Source organism: Pholis gunnellus (assembly GCF_910591455.1).
Source record: "Pholis gunnellus genome assembly, chromosome: 13".
Taxonomy (NCBI): Eukaryota; Metazoa; Chordata; class Actinopteri; order Perciformes; family Pholidae; genus Pholis; species Pholis gunnellus.
In genome coordinates, this window is record NC_136540.1 from 16,890,920 (window position 1) to 16,912,284 (window position 21,365).

Sequence of the window (21,365 nt, forward strand, 5' to 3'; positions counted from 1 at the left end):
TCTTTATTCCTTTGTGCCCGAGAGCTCCATTGTTAAAACACATCAATGAGCAACGCTGGGTGCCATATTCCTTCATTAACATGGACACAGGCACTGTAGTTATCTCCGCCAGGAGGATCATGCGATCGGTCACGTGCATACGTGAGTGAGTGAGTGAGTGAGTGACTGTGCACCTCTGTGTCTGTCCATGCTACTCTCGCATTGTGTTGCAGCAAACTGCAGGATACTTTGGGTGGCCAGTTATGGCTGCATGCCCAGTGACCTCTCATGGTTGCGGTTAATCACACTTTCTCGAAACACCTTTCATTGCCTGTTTAGGTAGGGGCCGCCAGTGATAACACAGAATGCATCTCCGATCGCACATCCGCTACTCTGCACCCACAGTGGAGGGATAACAGTTTGCGGTGTGTTTGTTAAGCAGCTAACAGAACGGAGGTTGTGTTTGGCTAACAGCTAACAGCCTTACCATACACACACTGCTGTACCTCTCGGCCGCCGTGGCTCGCTTTTATTGGTTTGAACGGCCATGATTCTTGTTTGTGAGTTTGAATGGTATGTAGGTTACAATGCCTTACGTCCCCATCAGTGTCTAGACGGGGGGGGGGGGGGTTCGCCATTTGTGGGTTGTATTCATTCAACCACACAACAGAGCAATGGTCGTTGCAGACACACCTGGCGGAGATCAGCCCTCGATGGCATTTCTACTGTTGAAATACCCTATTTACTCTAATTTTAGTAATGTTTTATGTTTTAGTAAAGTACCGAAGTCGAATTGAGCTATTTTTTTAAAACAACAATGAGCAGGTTAAGGAAGATGGAAATATGAGATGGAATAACTTTTTGGTTTTGGTATTTTAAGTGGATTTGTTGACAATAACACAAATATAAATGATTGCCAGCTTTATCCTTTAATTTCACCTCTTTTGTGTGTCTCTTTTCCTGTGTCCATTAAGGGTGTGTTATAGAGAACTTTGGGGGTATGCTGGCTTCATTGAAAGGTATATCAGCTTGCTCTCTTTCGATCAAGTTTTGATCTTGTGACCAACTGATGAGATATCAAGCCCAAAGTGAATCTTAAAAACATCCCAATAGAAACAAATGTGAGAAATAACGGATCCACATCTATGTTGTCCAGCAGTTCCTGGTTTGTGACTTGTCTCTCCTGCCCCTCCCCCGAACAGCTTCACTGATCTGCTCCTTCAGCCCCCTGCTTCGCTGCCCAGTGTGGTTCAATATTCAGTGTTCGTCCCGTCCTCCTTTGTGCTGCTCTCATCTTTCCCTGACTCTAAAATATCCAGTCGGTCATCATCCTCTTCTTCACTATCAACAGAAATTACTTTCATGCAAGCTTATGGACAATTGCCAGATATATTAAGAAGGCCCTTTTCATAATGTAAACATACATGCAGTATATTATGTGCTTAATAACTTTACAATTTATATATTTGTCTCTGAAAGGTCTCTTATAATAGAATGACTATGTTGTTGTTTGCTCTTAGTGTTTATGAACACCACCGTAACCTCATCGTATATATATATATATAGAAGAAAACAGGCAAAGAAATGGCATTGAAACAGCTGTGGTGTTGTGTGTTCTTCACTCACAGTACTGAGCAGACATCACCCACTCTATAAACCCGACAGCTCACTAACATTTGCAAAGTGATCCGAAAAAGAATGCTGACCAATTGCTCCTGGATCTGAAAGTTCATTGATTGCTGGCTAGATGTTTCGTCTGGATTAGCCAACACTGTCAAGTAACACCACAGTGAGCAGCTCTAGCTTTGTTGACTGTGCTGCAGCACACCGCTCTTTTTCTTTTTAAGAGAACCTCTCCATGAAATTAATTTTAAAAATCCTAAATCTCCTTGTCAAGATATGAACATTGTAAAAGTTGTTGGGTAAAGAGCTACCATTTAGCAATCTGTAACAATGGAAAAATACTAAATGTTACAGCAATTAAACACAGGTAAACTGGACACATTGTTAAAAGTGCTCTCAACAGAAAGAAATAAAATGTATGTGAATACATTGAATCAGGAATAATTAATAGTTAGCAAGTACACGTATGTATGTATATTTATTTAGATAACTAAGTACTGCCACTGGTTTCATCAGAACACAAGGAGGATGATAATGAAAGTTCCAACACTGTTTGGAAATGAAGTTGCTTCCTTAATTGATCCCCTATTTAATCTCAACAAAGCCCTGTTCATTACACATTTAAAAAGTCAAGAATCCCCCATACTTGAAAGAACTAGTACTATACCCCCCCCCCCCCCCCCCCCAAAAAAAAGAAAATAATTAACAAATAAAAATGATCAATATGTGTTTTATTATACAGTGAATGGTCGTAAACATCGGTCTCATAAACTTAATTGGAACAATCAAGTATGTCTCATAAAAACAACATTGCTGCTGCTGGCAGTGTGTGAGACCATCAATGTGAGTAATATGACATTTTGATCCACTAAGACAAAAAACATTTTGATTCCCGGCTGTTCGGCTAACTGAGCTGCAAGTGACTGTTTTCACTAGAAAAACATGCTCAGATGATTAGGAGAGGAAGTGAACACTTAAAAAACGCTGCGTCTCACAACTAAAGGTGCAGGATTTTGCCGTGCATTGGCAACGGTTTATTAGTATTCTGTGTTTTTTTTTAATGAGGACATAGTACAAACTAGCACAGTGAGTGAAATAGAACGGCTACAAAAGTTTGGTTGGTTTGCATTAAACGGTCTGTCCATCGGTTTTATACAATGCTGATATTCAAACATCTGAATACTGGAGCTTTAAGTAAACAGTTGACTGTTCTCTACACCTGTCCATCATTCTGTACTGTGGGACTCGTGTTAAAGTCAAATCCTTTTCTGTAACATATAAAATGTTCAGATTAATAAAGATATCCCATTGCCAGCAAATATCTGTTGGCAATGAAATATTTGAAAAGGTAAATGACTAAGAAATAAATAGGAAAAAAACAATGTTTCCACAGTCCTGAGAGAGGTATTTGGTCAAATGTATTGAACATCACAATCATAGTCTGTTATTAAATGATAAAATCTTGTATTACACATGAACTCATGGATGGAGGGGGCTGTTTGGCAGTATGCTTTAAACACTGAAAGGTGATTTTTGAAAATGCTGTCATGCACCTTCACATTAACATTTCATGGACACTTGCGTCAAATATGTGGCAAGAAAACAACCAGATTCTGCAGCATATAAATATGTTTGTTTATTGCTTGATCAATGAGGCCCAGCACTGCGAATGTATTAATGTATTTAATGTATTAAAACAATGTATTGATTGGCTAGTCAATAAACATACCGACATACAAATATAGAGATTTATAAATAGTTAAATAGAGCTTAACAAAAATACAAGCAGATAAATAAAAAGTGATAAATAAATAAATAAATAAATAATTAATAAATAAATAAATTAGTGTATTTAAATAAAGAATCAAAAAAATATTTGAAGTTGAATTGCCTTCAAAATCTAAGTGTGCCTTGTAGTTGGGTCTCGGCCGGTTTACCAGACAGTGCCTTCGCTCATTTCTGAGGAGGGTTGTGACAGCTGGTTGGTGTATCCGTTGTCACTGAGGGACACAGTTGTGTAGGGTGTACTGGGGCCACACATCTCACTGGAGATGCTGTGCATTGAGCCCGGCATATTGGGCTCTGGACTGGGTGAGTCCGCAGGATGGTGAGAGACTGTGTCAGAGAAACAGTGCACCTCTCCGGGACAGTGGTGCCCTGGATGGTGGTGGTCCATTGCTCCTAACGGGGTGCCAGCAGGGACAGAGGAGGGCACAAAGCCCAAGTCTGCAGGAGTCTGAGCATGGGACGATGGTGGGCCTTGGTAGTACTCATAATTCCCTCCTGAGCCATAGTATTCACCAGGATAGTCTGCATGCATAGAAATATTTGGACAGATTGTATCAGAATTTTAACAAAAAAATATACACACTATAAATTGATTTTTTTGTAAAGAATACATATATAAAAATTGTTCTTCAGTTTTTAGTGAATTCAACAGACTCAACATAAATGCATAGAAGATAGATCGATTACATTATAGTGACTACATAAATCTGAAGAAGCATATTTGATTGATATTAGTAAGCAAGTTCATCAAAATACTTTTTTTAATTTCCAAGGAAATTATCAACCCTACAACCCCAAAACACACAGCTCACCTCCATAATAAGAGAAGTGTCCAAGCTCCTCTGCCTCCAGTCTCTCTCCCAGCGCCCTCATCCTCCTCTGGCCGCGGAAAAACACATGTCTCCGGCCGCCCAGAGAGCTCAGCTGCTTCATGCGTCTCTCTTTGGACCTCCGGTTTTGGAACCAAACCTTTCGGACAAAAAAAAAAAATCATGAAGTAAGCAGCGTGAGGGACACAAGCAGGAAAAGGCCCTGTGAGCGTCACAGTAACGTTTTTAACGGGTTTCTCGTTGCTTAACAAACTGTATATTTCGATAATATAAAGATCAAAATGAGTAAGTTCCTTAAAGTAGTTACTTGCACTTCTCGCCATATAAAATGGAAATAGGGTTCAGGTCGAAATATCACATTATTAGGTTGTCTAGAAGTTGGAATAAGGAGTTTTTGAAAATGCGTCAAAAATGAACGTGAACTGATGGCCATTTAGCCGACTGAAACACAATTTATCTTTAAGCATTTCGATGTCGCTAACAAAGCGTCAATCCAACAGGAAATTGCATCAGGGGAGCCTTTTAAAAATGTCCACAAGGACAAGAAGCTAAGTGAGTCCTGCTTTTAAGGGTTTTAGGAGCGCAATGGGAGTAAAGATTATGGATAAAATTGGTTTGGAAACCCTGTTTGAAAAAATACATATATATATATATATTTTTTTTTTTAAATCTGCAGAGCATTTAGGACCAATCCCCTAAGAGTGTGTCCAAAAGTCCCAAATCACAACCGTTTTTTGTGTCCATAAAAGCTTTTCAGGGCGTTTTGGTATACAGCCCGACTGACTAAATTCTCTGTTGTGTTAGACCTCGAGGCACCATGAAACCTGTTTAACTGTGTATGGAACTGATGCGTCCTATAATGAATGAAGATGGATCAGCAAATATCCCTCTCGTTGTCAACTTTTTTCGTCCTTTTGCCTTTTACCTGGATGACTCTCATGGTGAGACCGGTCTCCCGTGACAGCTGCTCCCTGATGTGTCGGGTGGGTTTCGGCGTGGCCGCGAAAGCCGCTTTCAGGATCTCCAGCTGCTTGGCTTTTATGGTGGTCCGAGGCCCGCGTCGTTTCCCGACGGCACTCTGCTCGTCATTCTCGTTGTTGTTGTCTTTATCGGATAAATGTCCCGTTTCCGAGTCCTTCCCGTCGTCCTGCGGGTCCTGGGAGTCTGGAGAGAGACTCGGGTCGCTGCACGTCGTGACTGCCATGAAAATGTTATACGCTGTGTGTTAGCACATGGGTCTGAGAATCTAAATCATTTCCCGCAAAACCCTCCAGGAAAACAGTGGCATTTCTAAAGTCAGTGATTAACACTGCACCAATTCCAAATATGTTCATCATAATATATTATATTATCATCGATATTCGGAATAGCCCACTTTGAAGGTATCACTATAAATACATTTTTTAAAAAGAATTATACCTGAAAATCTGCTGCTGCTGCTAATACTATTTATACTAATACTAGCAATAATGATAATAATAATGATAGCAATAATTTATTAAAAATACTTTCATAACATTAAACAACTTTCTGAATGGCTTGATTAATCACCTGAAAGGAGGATTGTGTCTTTTCCATTGTTATTCTGATAGTCCTCCTTACAAACAAACTTGAATTCGTCCAGGATGTACAGTTCCTCTCCGGTGGAGAGCTGTTTGTTACACATCACACACGTGAAACAGTTCAGGTGAAACACTTTGCTCTTGGCCCTGCGGACAAGATCACTGGGTAAAATCCCTTGGGCGCAACCGTCACACTTGGTCCCAAACGTCCTGTTGAAGAGGGAGAGCAACAGTCATGGACAAGTTTCAGCAGCATACATATGTTGTATGTAGTATAATGACTGAGATCACTTTTTTTTGTTTTATGTTGAAGTAAATTAATGATGGGTTCACAACACTGAGTTCATTTCTATCAGAGGAGCATTAGTCCACAAACAAAATTCAGCCTTGTAATATATTCAATTCATTTCAGAAATAATATCTAATATCTAAAGCCTAATCTTAAGTAACGTGAACAAAATATTACATGATATAATAACCCCATTATGAGTGAAAATTCATTCTAGGGCTTGTAGAATAACAGCTATATTATAACCTAACAGGCCTACTGTAGACAAAACTAATGTTTTTTCTTAAATAAAGAATAATTTCATGTAAAAAGAAATCTAATAAACAAAAAACTGACATCTGCAACATTTACACAAAGTAGGCTACCAGCTCCCTCGGTGTTTATGGAACCTCTGGCAGAACACAGTCCAGTGGTTTTAATACAACAGGCCCCATCAGCGTTTGATCAACATCCATTTTTCTTTATTTTGAGCGGTTTTTTACCTTGAGTTTCTTTTTTATCGGTTAAAAAAATACATTTGAGAGCAGTTTTATTTAATTTTTTTGTTATTGTGAATACTAAACCACAAACACTTTGGATGCTTACCTAAAGAAGTCGTTCTTACAATACAGTCTCCCTTCTCGTGAAAAACACTTCTCTGACAAAGTGCATTTGCATTCGCAGCACTGGACACATTTGATGTGCCATGGTCTGTCCAAAACTTTCAGCAAAAACCTATCAAGAATAGGCTTTTCACAGCTGGAACACTGAAGCATTGTCCGGAGTTATTCCCAGCCCAGTGTGAGGGAAATATACTACTCTGTTGATTCTCTTTCTCCAACGTCCCAGTCACCTCGGTGTTGACTTGCTTGGGTATGATCCCGGATATCCAAATGTATCCAAATTAATCGGAAAAATCACATCACCATCCGTGAGATTAAATGCAGCTCTTCTGTTCCACGAGGCAACAATCCACATGTGGCCGACAGCTCCGAACGAGAGGTTGACTGTTGAAAAAACAGCATTTCTCTTACAAAATTATTGGTTCATCGCGGGCCCATCTTAAAGTGTGCGAATTTACGGGTTCGCGCAGAAAAAAAAACAGCCTACCCACACTGCGATGTATCCCGAGTGGTGTCTAAAGTAGAACAAAATAACGATTACATGGTATCAGTGCGCGCCGCTCAGCCTTGTCATTTGTGTCCCATTTTCCCTCTGATGAGCTCTCAGTCCGGGAGAAACGCTGTAATGAGCGCACCTCTTAAAGCTCAGCCTATTGCCTATTAAGAGACGCGTGACGTCAGCTTCACGAGAAACCTATGAGCAGCCTTTTCAATTCACTCCACCACATGTACTTCAGTATTATGTAAAGAAAGCACAAAACTATGATTATGAAAATAAAATAAAATAATAATAATCACTTTAAATGAATTAATACAATTATAAAACAAATTATTTGTCTATGTCTGAGAAGAGACACGGGTTTTACAGGTAAAACCAGAACTTTAAATAAAGACATGACATTAATGCTTCATCATTGGCAATTAAAAAGGTCCAAAGGAAGTTTTTTTTCCAAGATTTCTAATGATGGTGACACTGGCTGCCCAAGGAGCTGTAACGGGAAATAATTAATACGAATAAAAAATAAATAGAAAATATCTCCACCCTCCAACAACGCTCTCATACAATAATAACCATTTTCTCTCTCAAGGAGAGCCTGCTGAGGGTCGATGATGATATCATAAGAATACATTATTCCCTGGATTGTGTGGGAGAATAGGACTGCATCAATGGCAGATGACAAATGATCAGCAGGCCCTAACCCTTCAGTATGGGGAGAGGACAGATGAACATGCCCAACACAAGCTTTTCCCATGGATGAATGTTGCGCCCCAACATTATACTTAAAGGACACGGATCACTAATGGTCAGAATATCTGCGCCATAGGCTGTCTGCTAGATGTTATCGCACCGTGTTGGTGCACTGGTGAAGGAGATAGCGCGTCTCCCCGTACAAGCTCCCAGCTCTGGTAGTCCCTGATATCTTGTGATATCTCAGCTCCCGACAGATAACGTTAAACGCGAGTGAGTGAGTCAGCTTTTTCCCACCCAGATTTTAGTTTTTTGTTTTTGGAGGACCACATCACACGCTAAATGAAAAACGTAATTATTATGTTTTTGAACGCTGATAGAACGGATACAAATAGAGTTAGTTGAGTGCCAATGGTTGCATGTCCACATGCCTCCAGTTTCTGTCTATTTACATTTTTTTTCTTCAAATTTCTTTCAAATTTTTAAACTGTAGGGCTAGCTGCAGCAATTATTCAAAATCAATCAAACAAAAATATGGATAAAGGATAAGGTTTTTTTTATTCGTTGAACCCCCATGATTTATCCAAAGATTAGCTTAAATGTCCTATTGGAATGTGAACATGAAACATTTATAATATTCTGATATTCTTAAATTATTCGGCAACTCCAGGCTTTCATTTTAAGTTAGCAGTGTATTTTGAGTAAGTCACAAAACTGAACCTATACTGCATACACTCAAGAAGACCATTTTGTAACCTAAATTCATACAGATTTACATATCTTTTTATTGGATACAAATTTCTGTGTAAAGTAAACACACCATAAACTGTGGGCTCATATATCCTAAATGCACCACAAGTAGTTTATGCCAGCAGTGGGCATGCTATTAAAGCATGTACAACACCTCAATTCACTCTTGAATACTAATAATACACAAATGACATGATAGCATGAAGAGAATAATCTCTGAAAAATATAATGTGTGACTTTGTCTCTTTTGGTGAATTAATGTTAAATTTAACATGTTCTACTGTCAAACACTTTTGCCAAATCTGCTTTTACTCATTGAGGAATTAAACTGTGTTGAATGGATGACTTCATGCAAACAATGTTGGTGCACATCTCTGCCAGGAAGATTTCCAAAGGAGAATGCCTCATGTTGCAATGTGTTGTTTTCAGATGTGAGCATAGAATATCCTCTTGGTTCCTCACATATTCTGTATGATAGCATTAACCTACAGATTACTAATTCTAAAGGCTTAAGACTTCTCCTACATCTGTTCTGTTCCACAAACCTGATCTCACTAGCCTAAATGTAACAGTGGGTGACAATGGAAAGACCAGAGGGGAAAGTAATTATCTCTGTGGTATCCTAAGTGTGAGTCGTGTGGATAAGTGTCTCCTTCTGGGTTTGTGTTTCTCCATTAAAGGTGTTGATTAGAAGCCTAGCCCAGTGAGCTGGCCCCCTGCATCACTCCAACACACAAGAGGTCTCCGTGCAGCACTGAATTCTGGCAGGGTGCATGCTGTTTGTTTTGGAATGAAAAAAACATGTCATTAGTGTTTGTTAATTGCAGCTAATTGGCCCTAACAAGATGAACAGGCCACCCACTGGGACCGTTCATACAAATAATTTGTAGAAAACAAAATTAATTACTAGATGCTAATTAAAGTCAATTAAAGCTGATTAGGTAGTGGTGGAATGGGGAAGTTATAGACGGGAGGGAAATACCTGGCAACACAATATGGCATGGCAAATACACCCGACAGAGAGCTCCCCACTGTGAAACAGGATGGCCTTTACCCTTTCACTCCCTGAATGTTCTGAATGCAGCTCAGCAGAAGTCTCAATTGTTCCATCAGAATCTCACCTCAGGAAAGTGATAACACGATAACTGCCTAATAGGATGAGGATTGCACTTGGCAAAAGTTTGATCAAGAAGACTCAGACTCGTCGTCGGCCTCATTCACTCGCTCCTTTTAGAATCGTATCAGTTTGAAATGAAACAGGAATTGGCTCACAGTTTTACAACCTTTAATGGTCTTCTGTACTGTTTGGTATGGCATAGTTTGAGCTAAATTTGTTATATTTAGCTGAGCCCGATGGAGCATTTCTAGCGCTTAGTGGAAGTATGTTACTGTAGAATAAAAAAAAAAAAGAAATCAAGGGAGCACTCAACTTCCTATTTTAAAGATTTCATTTCATTTCAGAGGACTCACTGAGCAGAATAAAAGGTATTCTGAGCTAGTTCTACAAAGATTGCACGGTACATTATATGTTTTTTTAAAAATAATTATTCATCTTAAAAAGAGTTTCTTGTAAAATGTTTTATCATTGTACTAAAACTGTCTTTGAAATAAAAATGTACATTGACTGTAAAAAGGCATCTCAGCTGTTTAGTAGAGGCTCATGAATGGAAAAGGTCTGGCCAGATCATGAAAAAATGTTGTAAGGAGAAACTCAGAAATACAAAAATAATTACATTTCCATTGTTTTTTTTTACCTGCTTGCCTTGTGTAATACTGACAAGTCTTTCAAATATTAAGTTTAACATTTAACATTTAACATTTAAGTATAACGTAATACAATTCAACAGCACACAGACTGCCTCATAAATGAAAGTTGATCCAACACCTCTCTGAAACATGTTTCAGAGAGGTGTTGGATCAAGTTACAATGAGTTACATGTTATAACCTGTACGAAGGCAGGATGTCTTGAAGGGCTATGGTATCAGTCCACATTAGCTTTTAGCTCATAAACATGTGACTGCAAATGTGTGGTACCAGTGTCTCTAACTGGCATTAAGCACAGTTTAATATCCATTTCTGGCCAAGGAACATACCATCTGCACCCTCCCTGCTCTGAGTCAGCTGACCTCCTGCCTTCACTGTTTTTTAGAGCCGAGAAGTGGAACAGTATGGCGTGGCATTTGCAGTGCTCAGCATACAACACAGAGCTATACTGTCTTTGAGCATTCTGTGCATGACTGAATTAGCATAATACAGGTAGCACGGAGAAATGCAATGGGAATTCAGAGGTACGGTCCTGCAGTATGGGTTGAAGAAATACAAAGAACAATTACTGTTTCTATCCATTTGACAATAGCAACAAATGGTGAATACGATGGTCGCATTGAGAGGTAACAAAATGCCAGAAAGGCAGCTCCTCTACGCGAAAACACACATTACTAAAGCAGGAAGAGCCATCAATGCTGGGCTGACAGCCACATAGTGAGGGGTAATCTATATTGCACCTCTACACTGACTTGTCAAATCATATTCAGGGATTTGTCTCATTCACACATGCATCTCCATCTCCATCAATCTAACACCTATACATTTATGTTACTGATGGTTTTCACTGGCATCATTACAGCAGTACCAATAGTGGCACAGAGGGAGTGGGTGTCATTTTCTCTACAGACTCCAAGAGAGAAAGGCAGTCCACATTAAGTCAATGTTAAAAACTCTCTTGTAGTAGAATCAAACAGCTGTTGTGGGAAATTCATCAAGAAATGAATCCTGCTGATCATGGTCATTTTGTGTTAGAATACAGTACACCGTTAAGAATGATTCTCCTTTTGTCAAAGGTGTGTTGAGGCGGCGAGAGATGGTCATTTCATGCACACCAGAGCTGGTAAAATGCTAGCAGTGCCGAGTGCAGAGAGCGGTGGGGTTCAAGCAGTACCGCGTTGTTTTGCACGAGTGAGTAAGAGGAGACCGACAGAGGTGGGAGGGTTGGGGACCTACCCCATACGAGGGGGACGGAGAGTGATCTGCCTGAGGGGCCGTTCAGTGAGAGGGCCCAAGGGACAGAGTGCCCGCGGCCCCCGACGATGATGGTGATTGATGCAGACAAAATTCAGACACCCCAGACGCTGCAGCAAATTAAAAGGCTATTTTGTAAAGTTGTAAAGGGGCAGAATGGCAAAAGGGGAGCGATGAGCCCCTTGCTCTGTCACACCATCAGCCTCTGTTTGGTTGCCGTGGTGTCATCAGCCCCTTGGGGAGGAGAGCTATTACAAGCCTTTCACGCTCACTCATACTGCACCGCTGATGCTGCTTGTGCACATATGGGAGTGTGTGTGCGTGTGTGGAGGGACGGTAAATATGGATCCATGCACACGAGAGAGACTGTAAGGCTATTCGGGAGTCAGTAGATGAAAGTCAACAAGAAAATATTAAGGAAGCATCCATGGGGACATTTTTTTTTTTTTAAGGTTCTCAACTAACAAAAGTGACAGCAGCAGTGCTTCCTCCCTCTGGCACATTAGCTCCTTATCTGTACATGATTTACAAATCATTCATCCTCAATTTGAATTTCATTGACCTGGCTGACCTGAGGATGCACCCATTGCTGGGTGTGTGGGGAGAGGAGATAGCGTCGGGCTGTAGGCAGAGCCGCCTTCGGGGAGGACGGCTCACATGCCAGAGGTCAAACCAGTGTCAAGTGGGGAGTGAGGCCAGCTGAGCTGCCTTGGCCCACGCATTGTGCTCATCACCGCAGCTGCTGTCAGTTATCAAGAGGGCTTGCGAAAGAGGAGGCACAGAGGGCCGGGGGTGGGGAGCGCAGGCCGCGTTGACAGAAAGGAGCGTGCTTGTGTGTGGGATGTGGGGGGGAAGTGGTGGGCCAGGGGACAGGGGGATTGTTTGTTGGAGCTTGGGGGCATATGGTCCAACCACCGGAGGAAAAGGGCCCTTTTCCACGCAGCACATGCCAAGTCTCTCACAAGCAGGTCACCTGCCTTGCATCTCCAGGCTGCTCAGAAGAAACATTTGAAACGGTTTTAAATGTTGTCAGCTTTTATTTTTGTTATTCAAAATAAAACAGCTCTAAATATACAAGATAGTCAACAAGTACTGTACATTTAGGGCATTAAAACTATTAATATAGTTTAAAAAGGACAAATAGGAAACTATATATTGAAATAATACTCACTAAACAAAACCCAAATATTTGAATGTGTAAAATAACAAAATAAGATTAAAAAAAATGAATGAGTTAGGAGAAGAAAAAAAACTAAATTGTAAATTTCCACAGGGAAAACCAATATGGAAACAAGTTCCTCATCCCCTATGTTGCTACTGTGATTTCTGTCGGGGTGGGGGGGGGGGGGGGGGTTATTTCAGGCTGGAGTGTAGAGGCTCGATTCTGAGACCCAGCAGCCCCGGGTGAGGTATAATCAGCCTTACTGCAGTAGGGTCACGACTCTTGCTGGAATGGCTTGACTGGCCTGTAGCAGCTTGTCACTCGCTCCCACTCTGCCCAGCCCCTTCCACTGAATACTGACAACAAGGAGGGGGAGCCCACTGTATGAATCGATCTGCGCTCACACAGATATGTCCCGCTAAGAGGTCACCAAGGCTGGGTAATATGTACACTGCCGAGTCAATAGGAAAATATTAGCCAAACAGCTTAACAGAGAGGGAGAGGGGGGGGGGGGGGGGGGGGGTGGACACAGGACACAGACACTGCATGCATGAAAGGATGCATGTGTCAGACATCCCCAGTCTGCCTCCCCTGGTGCATCTGTCAGTCTCTGATCTCCGAGTTGTATGCAAGCAGGGGAGTCGTAGCTGCGGCATTAGAATAAGACTGCAGGAGTGCCGCAGACAGACTGTGTCCTGATGCTGCCGCCCACCCTTGTCTTTTCAGCTGGGCCTTCTCATGCTCACCCTTTCATTCCAGCAGCTCTTTGGGACCGGCCTCGTCCCAATGCACTAAACAGATGGGCGTCTCACAAAGGGCCGTGCTTCTTGGCAAGCTGGTGTCCTACATGGCTGATTACACCTAAACACCAAACTCGGGATTGATACAGTGACTCGCGGTCGCGTTTTGCGATGGGATTACAGAGCAGATAGAAAAAAATAATAATATATATATGTATATAATGTACAGTAGGTTTGCAACCCGTCTGTACTGTTAGCAAATGTTCATTAATACCACTACTGCTATCTTAGATAGATGAAGGGTTCAGGAGCTGCTGGAAGACATCATGCATACACCTCAACAGTAGAAACCAACATAAACATTGACATATTTGATTTGCTGAAAGAGAATTTTAAGTGAACAGAGCAATCTCTTTTTTTCCCCTAAATACTCAAGCCATGCTGATTGACAGACAGAGAACTGACAAAAAAGGGGATAAATCCAACTAAACGCAAGCATCACTGTCGAGAGATCAAAGCGTCGTAGTCAGTGAAATCACCATTCTCATAATCCCTCTTTTAGAGGAATCATAATCATAATCATTCACTTCTCGCTAATTATTAAACAGCTTATTTTGAACGCACCTGTTGGTCTATAATTAAGTTATATATCAGGTACAAACCTTGGGTACATACACAGGTGCCTCTTCCCTAGTGAGCAGTGTTTATTTCTCAAATCCAGTCTTTCCCTTCTCACTGATAGGAGTGATGTCACTGAATGTGTGTGTGTGTGTGTGTTTGTGTGTGTGTGTGTGCGTGCGTGTGTGTTCGTGTGCAGGTGCAGGTGCATCCCTATGTCCATTCTCATCTGTGTATGTGCACAAGAGATAGAGAGCAACAGAAATAAGGGAGCGAGTACATGATTGTGTAGCCAGACTATCCACATTTTTAATCAACATAAAAAAAAAATAGAATAACAAACCAACAAACTGGGCTCCTTATCAGCAGCTGTGTCCTTTCCTTCCTCTCAGACTGCCCTCCCATCCCTGTCTGGCCTCCCAGATATGCTAATCGCTATGTAAGAATATCCTGTTGGATAATTACCATACATTACCCTGTGCTCATCTCCGGATTAATTCTTCATGTGAATAATCGCATTTGGACTCCTTTTCCAGCCCAATGTTAAAGGTGAAACGTGGGTAAATACAATTTGTACCAGTCGTACATTATAGTATGGAATGTGTTACCTCCAGGATATTGTCTGCAGACTGAGATGGCTGAATGAAGAGGATTATCTCTTCAAACATAAACTGTCCAGACTGCTGGATTTTAGAGGGTTGTAAAACCCTCACCAGAGGCTGTTTTCAGGGGTGGATATCCTGGTATCATCCTTTGTTATATGTTGGTTTTATATTCGTGTTTTGTATTTATATTTTACAGTGTAACTGTCAACACAAAATAATTCTTTTTTTTTTATTGTCAAATTCAACAGTACACATTTACAAATTGATATACTCTAATTGTATTGATCTTTTAAAATGTATTTTCACATGAGCTTTACAACAACCAAAACATGCAGCCTAATAATCATCAGCGCTTTAATCTTTCTTCACATATCATTCTATATTTTCAAGAACCTACAGTTTGCATGAAACAACAGAATCCATTTAATATACAGACTGAGCTATCATAGGACAAGACCTAAATGCTGTGTTACTCAACTGTCCATGTTATCACAGCCATTGACACATCCTTAAAGATTCAGAATAAAATTGTTGACCATTACAGAACACTTTTCAAATCACTTACAGACATTTAGACACGTTCTGAAAATGTGACACCTGAAAATGTGTCAGGTTGGTCGACTGATCAATGCATTCTCTTCACATGATGCTACACTTGGAACCATCCCCTTTATTGAAAGACCCTCCCCTATTTTTATATCTCATTTGAATATATTGAGTGAGCCATCTGTAAGCCATTTATCTACATCAAAAAGCCGTTAGAATTGCTGTCTCCTCCCCCTGGCCCTGCCTCCAGCCCGGTCGGCACATACAAATCAACACATGCATGCATATGTTGCTGAAAGCAAGCGCACACGTGCACAAATGATTTGTCCGACATGCCTCAAAAGCCTTGATGTATCTTATCACCATATTCTCACACCCAGGATTAATTTTTACCACTCTCTTTTCATCATCTTTCAGCCCTGCAACAGGGTCAGTAGATGTCTGTCTGACATTCACCAATAGCCTTCGTCATGGACGCAGGAAGCTGTTTTAATATGATCCTCCTGACAACTGATGCCTACGTCTCTGTCCACAGACCTTTCCACAAAGACCTACTGTGGCGGTTGCACATATGACCCTTGCGAACGCAACATGAAAAGCACTATTGCAAGAGTAATGACCAAATTTAACACTTTGCCTCAGCACACCTGGGTTCCAGACAAGGACCGTATATTTCCTCTGACAGTCCCAACATCTCTGCAGAGCGCAGCCAACCAGAACTTAACTGGCAGGGTCAATATCCCTGGAGAGAGAGGAGTACTTCGGAGAAAATAGTGCATTTGCGGGCTCTCATTTGTGGCTGCATAAAGGCCCAGAGGGCACAGAGGAGGACAACGAACAGAGCTGTCTGTTAATTCCTACAACTCTGGAATGAGACGGTAGACAGACGTATGAAAGTGTGTTTTCTACAAGGGGGACTCGTTATTAGAAATTGGTCATTTTAAATGCTGTGTGGAAATAAGTTCTAGAAAGTCACATCTTTAGATGTTGTGCATTAAATGTATAGTTCCCTATTGACACACGCAAAAATGACATAGTTGGAGAGATTGATATTAAAACCTTTCAATTTCAGGCAAAAAGAGCTGGATAATTGTCCGCTGATGTTAGAGAGCAGCAGTGGCTTTAATAGCCTGCAGGGCCCGAGGCAGAGGCAGAAGTCTTCATTCAGCCCCTACAATGCTAATGTGCTAATCTGTTTCCTTCCAGCATGCCTGAGGGCTTTACACAGCATTATGGCCACAAAATAGTATTTTTCCCTAAATTAGTTAATTGGTCACACAAAAGGGGAGGGGTAGGAATGGTAAAATAAAAATGTTCTAACTACATTCACCGTCATATTAAAGACCTGGTGTACTTTTATGCTTTACACCTTGAAACTGCGATGTGAAACATTAACTTGTATGACTGCTGTTATTTGAAGACATCCGGTATACCAAACCAAAAAACACACACATTAATTGAGATCACAAAATGGAACGTTTCTTTTCTACGTATTAAAAGCCAAAAATATTTGTAAATCAGAACTGACATGCATCATAGTTTATTATTCATATCTCATTTGGTCTCCCCTCTGAGCTGCCACAGTGACGGAGTCAGCGGGGCAGTGGGTGGTGAGAGTCGGGGGAGTGCACTGAGAAAAGTGCTAATGGATTGACACAGTAGAGTGTCTGCCAAGCCCAATGCCTCTTGACTAAGACATATGCCCATAACAAAACTACCCCCCCCCCCCCGCCCCCCCGCAGACCTCCCCCTCCCAATAGAACACCTATAGGAGATGGCAGAGGGCAGGACTGGGACTGCCTGGCATAACGCAATATAGATATCTAGAAGTTTCCTAGTCTTACACATTTTACACACAAAGACAGGGAAACAAATAGTACATTTCAAAACATTATTTAACAATTCATCTTGGCTTATTCTCCAAAACAACTTTGTCTCTGTCTATTTAATGCTCTTAAGTATCTCCTCACTTGTTTTGGAAGACATGTTCAATTTTGAGATCCTTTCTCCTCTCACCTGCGAAACTTGATTTTCAGACTAAATTCAAATGATTGATTTTACACTTGTTTTTGTGTGGATTTCACAAACAGGATGACATGTTTGTTGGTGAGCTTAAGATACCACAGATATAGGCAGACCTTGTTTCCTTTGGACAGAGCCAAGGAAGCTCATTTTTGGTTTTTAAATTGTTTACTTATCTTAAGTAGTAAGAGAATTTTCTCAACCTAAGGAACACTAAATCCTTCAGTTCATCTCCAAATCTCCAAATTTAGAGATACAAGGTTTCCTTTGGCCGGCAACAAAAGAATAAATACACAATCTCATATCACAGCGATTTCCAATCCATATTGGTCATAGGCTGCATCTGACACTACTTAACACCACCACCACTGTTACATTAACGACAACTCTTTGTCCAAACAGGCTCATCAATGCAGATGTTTCATTTGTCTTGTCAATAAAGCTATTTGCAAGCAATTGATCAGTTGGAACCTCCCGGCTCCCGCGAGGCGCGAGTGAGAATTAAAGAGAGAGAGATCAGTAGAAGGAGTGATTGACTGATTCGTCACATCTGACCCCAGATAATATCACGGGACCTGCGGTGATCTCTTGCCAGTGGCCTTGCTGCAGCACACCGATTGGTTCATCTCTCCAGAGGTAGTGAGAGATAAAAGAAGCCATGACACTGTACTCTCTCATCAGGAGTTGTCAGAGATCAGCGTCAAACCACTGGGGAGACGGAAGGGCCTCAGTGGAGAAACCAGTCTGAAAATTGCAAGGGCCGATAGCAGGGTTCATCCACTCGCTGGTATTTTCCCCAACAACAGTCGGTAACTTTTTCTGTTCCTGCTCAAGCAGATCATTGCATTCCTGCTTACCTACAATGCTTTTGGGTGTCCACCTTGGGAGAGAAGGAAGACGTATACGTCAGTTGAACAAAGCGTTCCTGTTTTTTGAAAAGAAGAGGGAAAATCAATGGCTATTTCCAGTTTGTGGAGACACAATCAATTCCGTGTGGGTCTTATCCTCTCAATGGAGATGAGGGAACAATAACAGAATATGGTCATTTCAGGGTCACAGCAGACTTGGGGAGATGGCCTTTGGTTGAGGTGTTTGTGTTGGATCCTGAGTGTTGTGCTGTGTATTGATTTCTTCCATCGGCAAGAACCTCGGCTTCTTCACAAGGAGCGGAGAAAAATCACCCCTTGGTGGCTCCTCAATTGTCTGTCTTTTTTGCTGTATTCTCTTTTTCTCCAAACCAGTGCCTCATGTAAAAATAAAAAGTATATATTACACACATTTTAAGAGGTTTTCCCATTTTGAAGAGCTCATAAATCTGTAAGGATCATTCCGGGAACATAGTGACGATGAAGCCACTGAATTTACACATTTTTCATTATCAGTATAATCATTATATTTTTGAAATATAGCATTTTTCATCTTCTCTCTAATGCATCAATTAGGAAACGAGTATTATTAAAAATAATAATTATTATTAATAGTGCTTTAGCACATTTATGGGTATTTTATGACTTAATGTGTCCAACAGTATTCTCTTATTCATTTATTGAGAGAATATCAAGAGTGAACAATATGAAAAAGCATGTTAAAGTTTCAGAAAAAAAACATTCACCTGTTTGTATGATGTCAGATTGTCATTTTGATTTTATATTAATCCCCTAAAATATTTTGAAATCTATTCCCACCCAGGGGGATTAGGCTGCTTTATTCCACAGCATCTGTTGTGCACCTTCTGTGATTTGATACACCTCAAAAACTCTTACCCATCTTTCCATTTCTTTTGTTTTGAACCCAGGATTATCCATGATTGGCATGGTATGATCCTCCGATGTGTTACATCATGTGAACACAGCTTCAAAATGATTGTCTTTGTACAGATTAGTCTTATTCTTTATGTAAATTGCATCTTTGTTGAGGTGCATTCACCAACACAATTGGTTTATTTCTACTGATGTTGGCCATGGATGGTCACATTTCCCTGGGTGATGCAAACACATTGACAGGCAATGTATCATATCACACGGGGCATTGCACCAGACAGGTTGCAACCTCGTGACCTTTGCCTCCACATCAGAGACCGTCGGCCACTCTGAGGCACGTGACTACTGGTCCAGAATCAGATAGGACTAATGCGTGCGCCACAGTTGAAAAGTCGTTTGAAGGGAAAATCCATTTTCTACCTGCTGCAGAAACACTATCTCTTCAATAGTGGCGAAGGCAAGTCATGATAGACCCTTTCATGCACTCGAAATTAAGATCTTAAGAATGACAATGCAGCACACTTTGATCATTACCATCCATTAGTGTGCATTTCAGTTGGTTGGTTTCTTAGTATTAAAACCACCTACCAACTGAGAACTGACATAGAGAATACCCACTCACTGCCATAATGAAACTCATGACTTGCATGTTTATTTCACATGGGTCTCAATGTTAAGTGCAGCAAAAAGGCGCTTATACACTTTCTACACCCAATTTCTTTTTACGTCATATAGTGATCCTTCTCATTTTAATATTGGCCCTACACTTTAAAAAACACAGTTTGTTTTCTCAAGTGGTGGTAAGCACCGACTTTAAGTGGAGAATAAATCAACCTGTAGAGGATGTAGAGCATTAATGAGCTGAGGGACGAGGTATAGAAAGATGGAAAATGAGAACTGGGACCATCTGTCAGCCCTTGAGATGAATGGAAATGGACGTCTCTGCTCCATCCTCAGCGCTCCGGCATTCTCCACCACCTTGGATGACATTTCTCTGATCAGTCGTGTTTTGCACATTCGTGGCAAATTACTCCATCAGACATTGCTAGCACCTGTCTGTCAGACAAGTGGGGAAAGTCTGATGTCTGACAGACAAGTGAGTGACAAGGACGGGCATAAGGGAGAAACCCAACCAGAAGCAGTGGTGCGAAAGAAAAGAGGAGAGGAGAAAAGAGTGAAGGATGAGAAAAGCCAGGGACTCGTGAATTCCCTAGGGGTGAAGCAGTATCAGTCAATCTGGAGCTAATTCATGTCATAGTGTGTACACCGGCTCCTTGAGAGGCCAGCAGAAGGTTGATCAAATTCAAGTGGAAATGAAGTTGGCTGCACAAGTGGACAGATCACACCAGCGATGAGCTCATGTTCTATCTTTCAATGATATTCGTCTGCTCACGGACCACATTTTTGCCATCTCTTTAAATTCCTATATGTGTGGTACAACCCTCTTAAACACACTTCCATTCTGTGCAAGGTTTTGACAAGTAAAAAGGATGTGTGGACTAAAAACAGACGATCTATCTGGTTCTGCTTCATCAATATTTTTTTTGCATCGGTAGTTCGACAATATTCCATAGGAATGCACTGCACGGAGGATTTTCTTTTACTCCCACAACCTGTCAGGAATCCTCCTTGATCCTTCAGTATTCATTCTGTCTGGTTTTCCATTTCACCAACATGTCATTCCAGACCCAATGACTCCTTTCCACCAGTTCCACCACAATCAAACAAACACCTGCCTGTGACAACGTGATCCAAACCTCGTTTTATAGATAATATAACCGAAAAGACAAACAAGCACATCGTATTAATTGATTGCAACATGCAGCATAATGGGAGATGTATTCACATCAAGTGTCAGCGATCAATATATGGTTTGCTGAAACCATACCCTAAATACAGAGGGGGAATATAGACAGAGAGAATAAAGAGTTGAGTGCATGGGGGTGTCAGATAGAGGCAGGTGAGAGAGTAGAGCAGATGGTGAGGCCGGGGCTCTGTGTCGAGTGCATAATGTGCCCTTGGGCCGGGGGAAGCAATGTCTAAATTAATATGATGTGTCCACCTTTGATATTTAAGAGGATTATACCTTATGTTCAAACACAGGCTTGTGAATAGCCAAGGATGAAAAGTGACACAGAGCAGAATAGAATTAACGGCTCCTTAAGGACTTCTTCATTCATTGTTAACTTCTCGCCTAATCCTTATTAGGATGTACAGGTCTGAGTGAGCTGGTCGTGGCTATGGGGACATGTGCCCCCATTGTGTGTCCGATGGTTAATCA

At 41.1% G+C, this 21,365-nt stretch overlaps 1 protein-coding gene across 1 annotated transcript; it reads right to left on the minus strand.

Annotated features, from left to right (window-relative positions):
* Positions 1 to 3,535: 3,535 nt before the first annotated feature.
* LOC306704758 (LIM/homeobox protein Lhx1-like) lies at positions 3,536 to 6,826 on the minus strand (the record flags this gene model as incomplete). Its single annotated transcript, XM_079171272.1, has 5 exons — positions 3,536 to 3,912; positions 4,203 to 4,359; positions 5,146 to 5,417; positions 5,772 to 5,992; positions 6,657 to 6,826. The coding sequence occupies 5 exons, from the start codon at positions 6,824 to 6,826 to the stop codon at positions 3,536 to 3,538; spliced, it is 1,197 nt and encodes a 398-aa protein (XP_079027398.1).
* Positions 6,827 to 21,365: the final 14,539 nt, after the last annotated feature.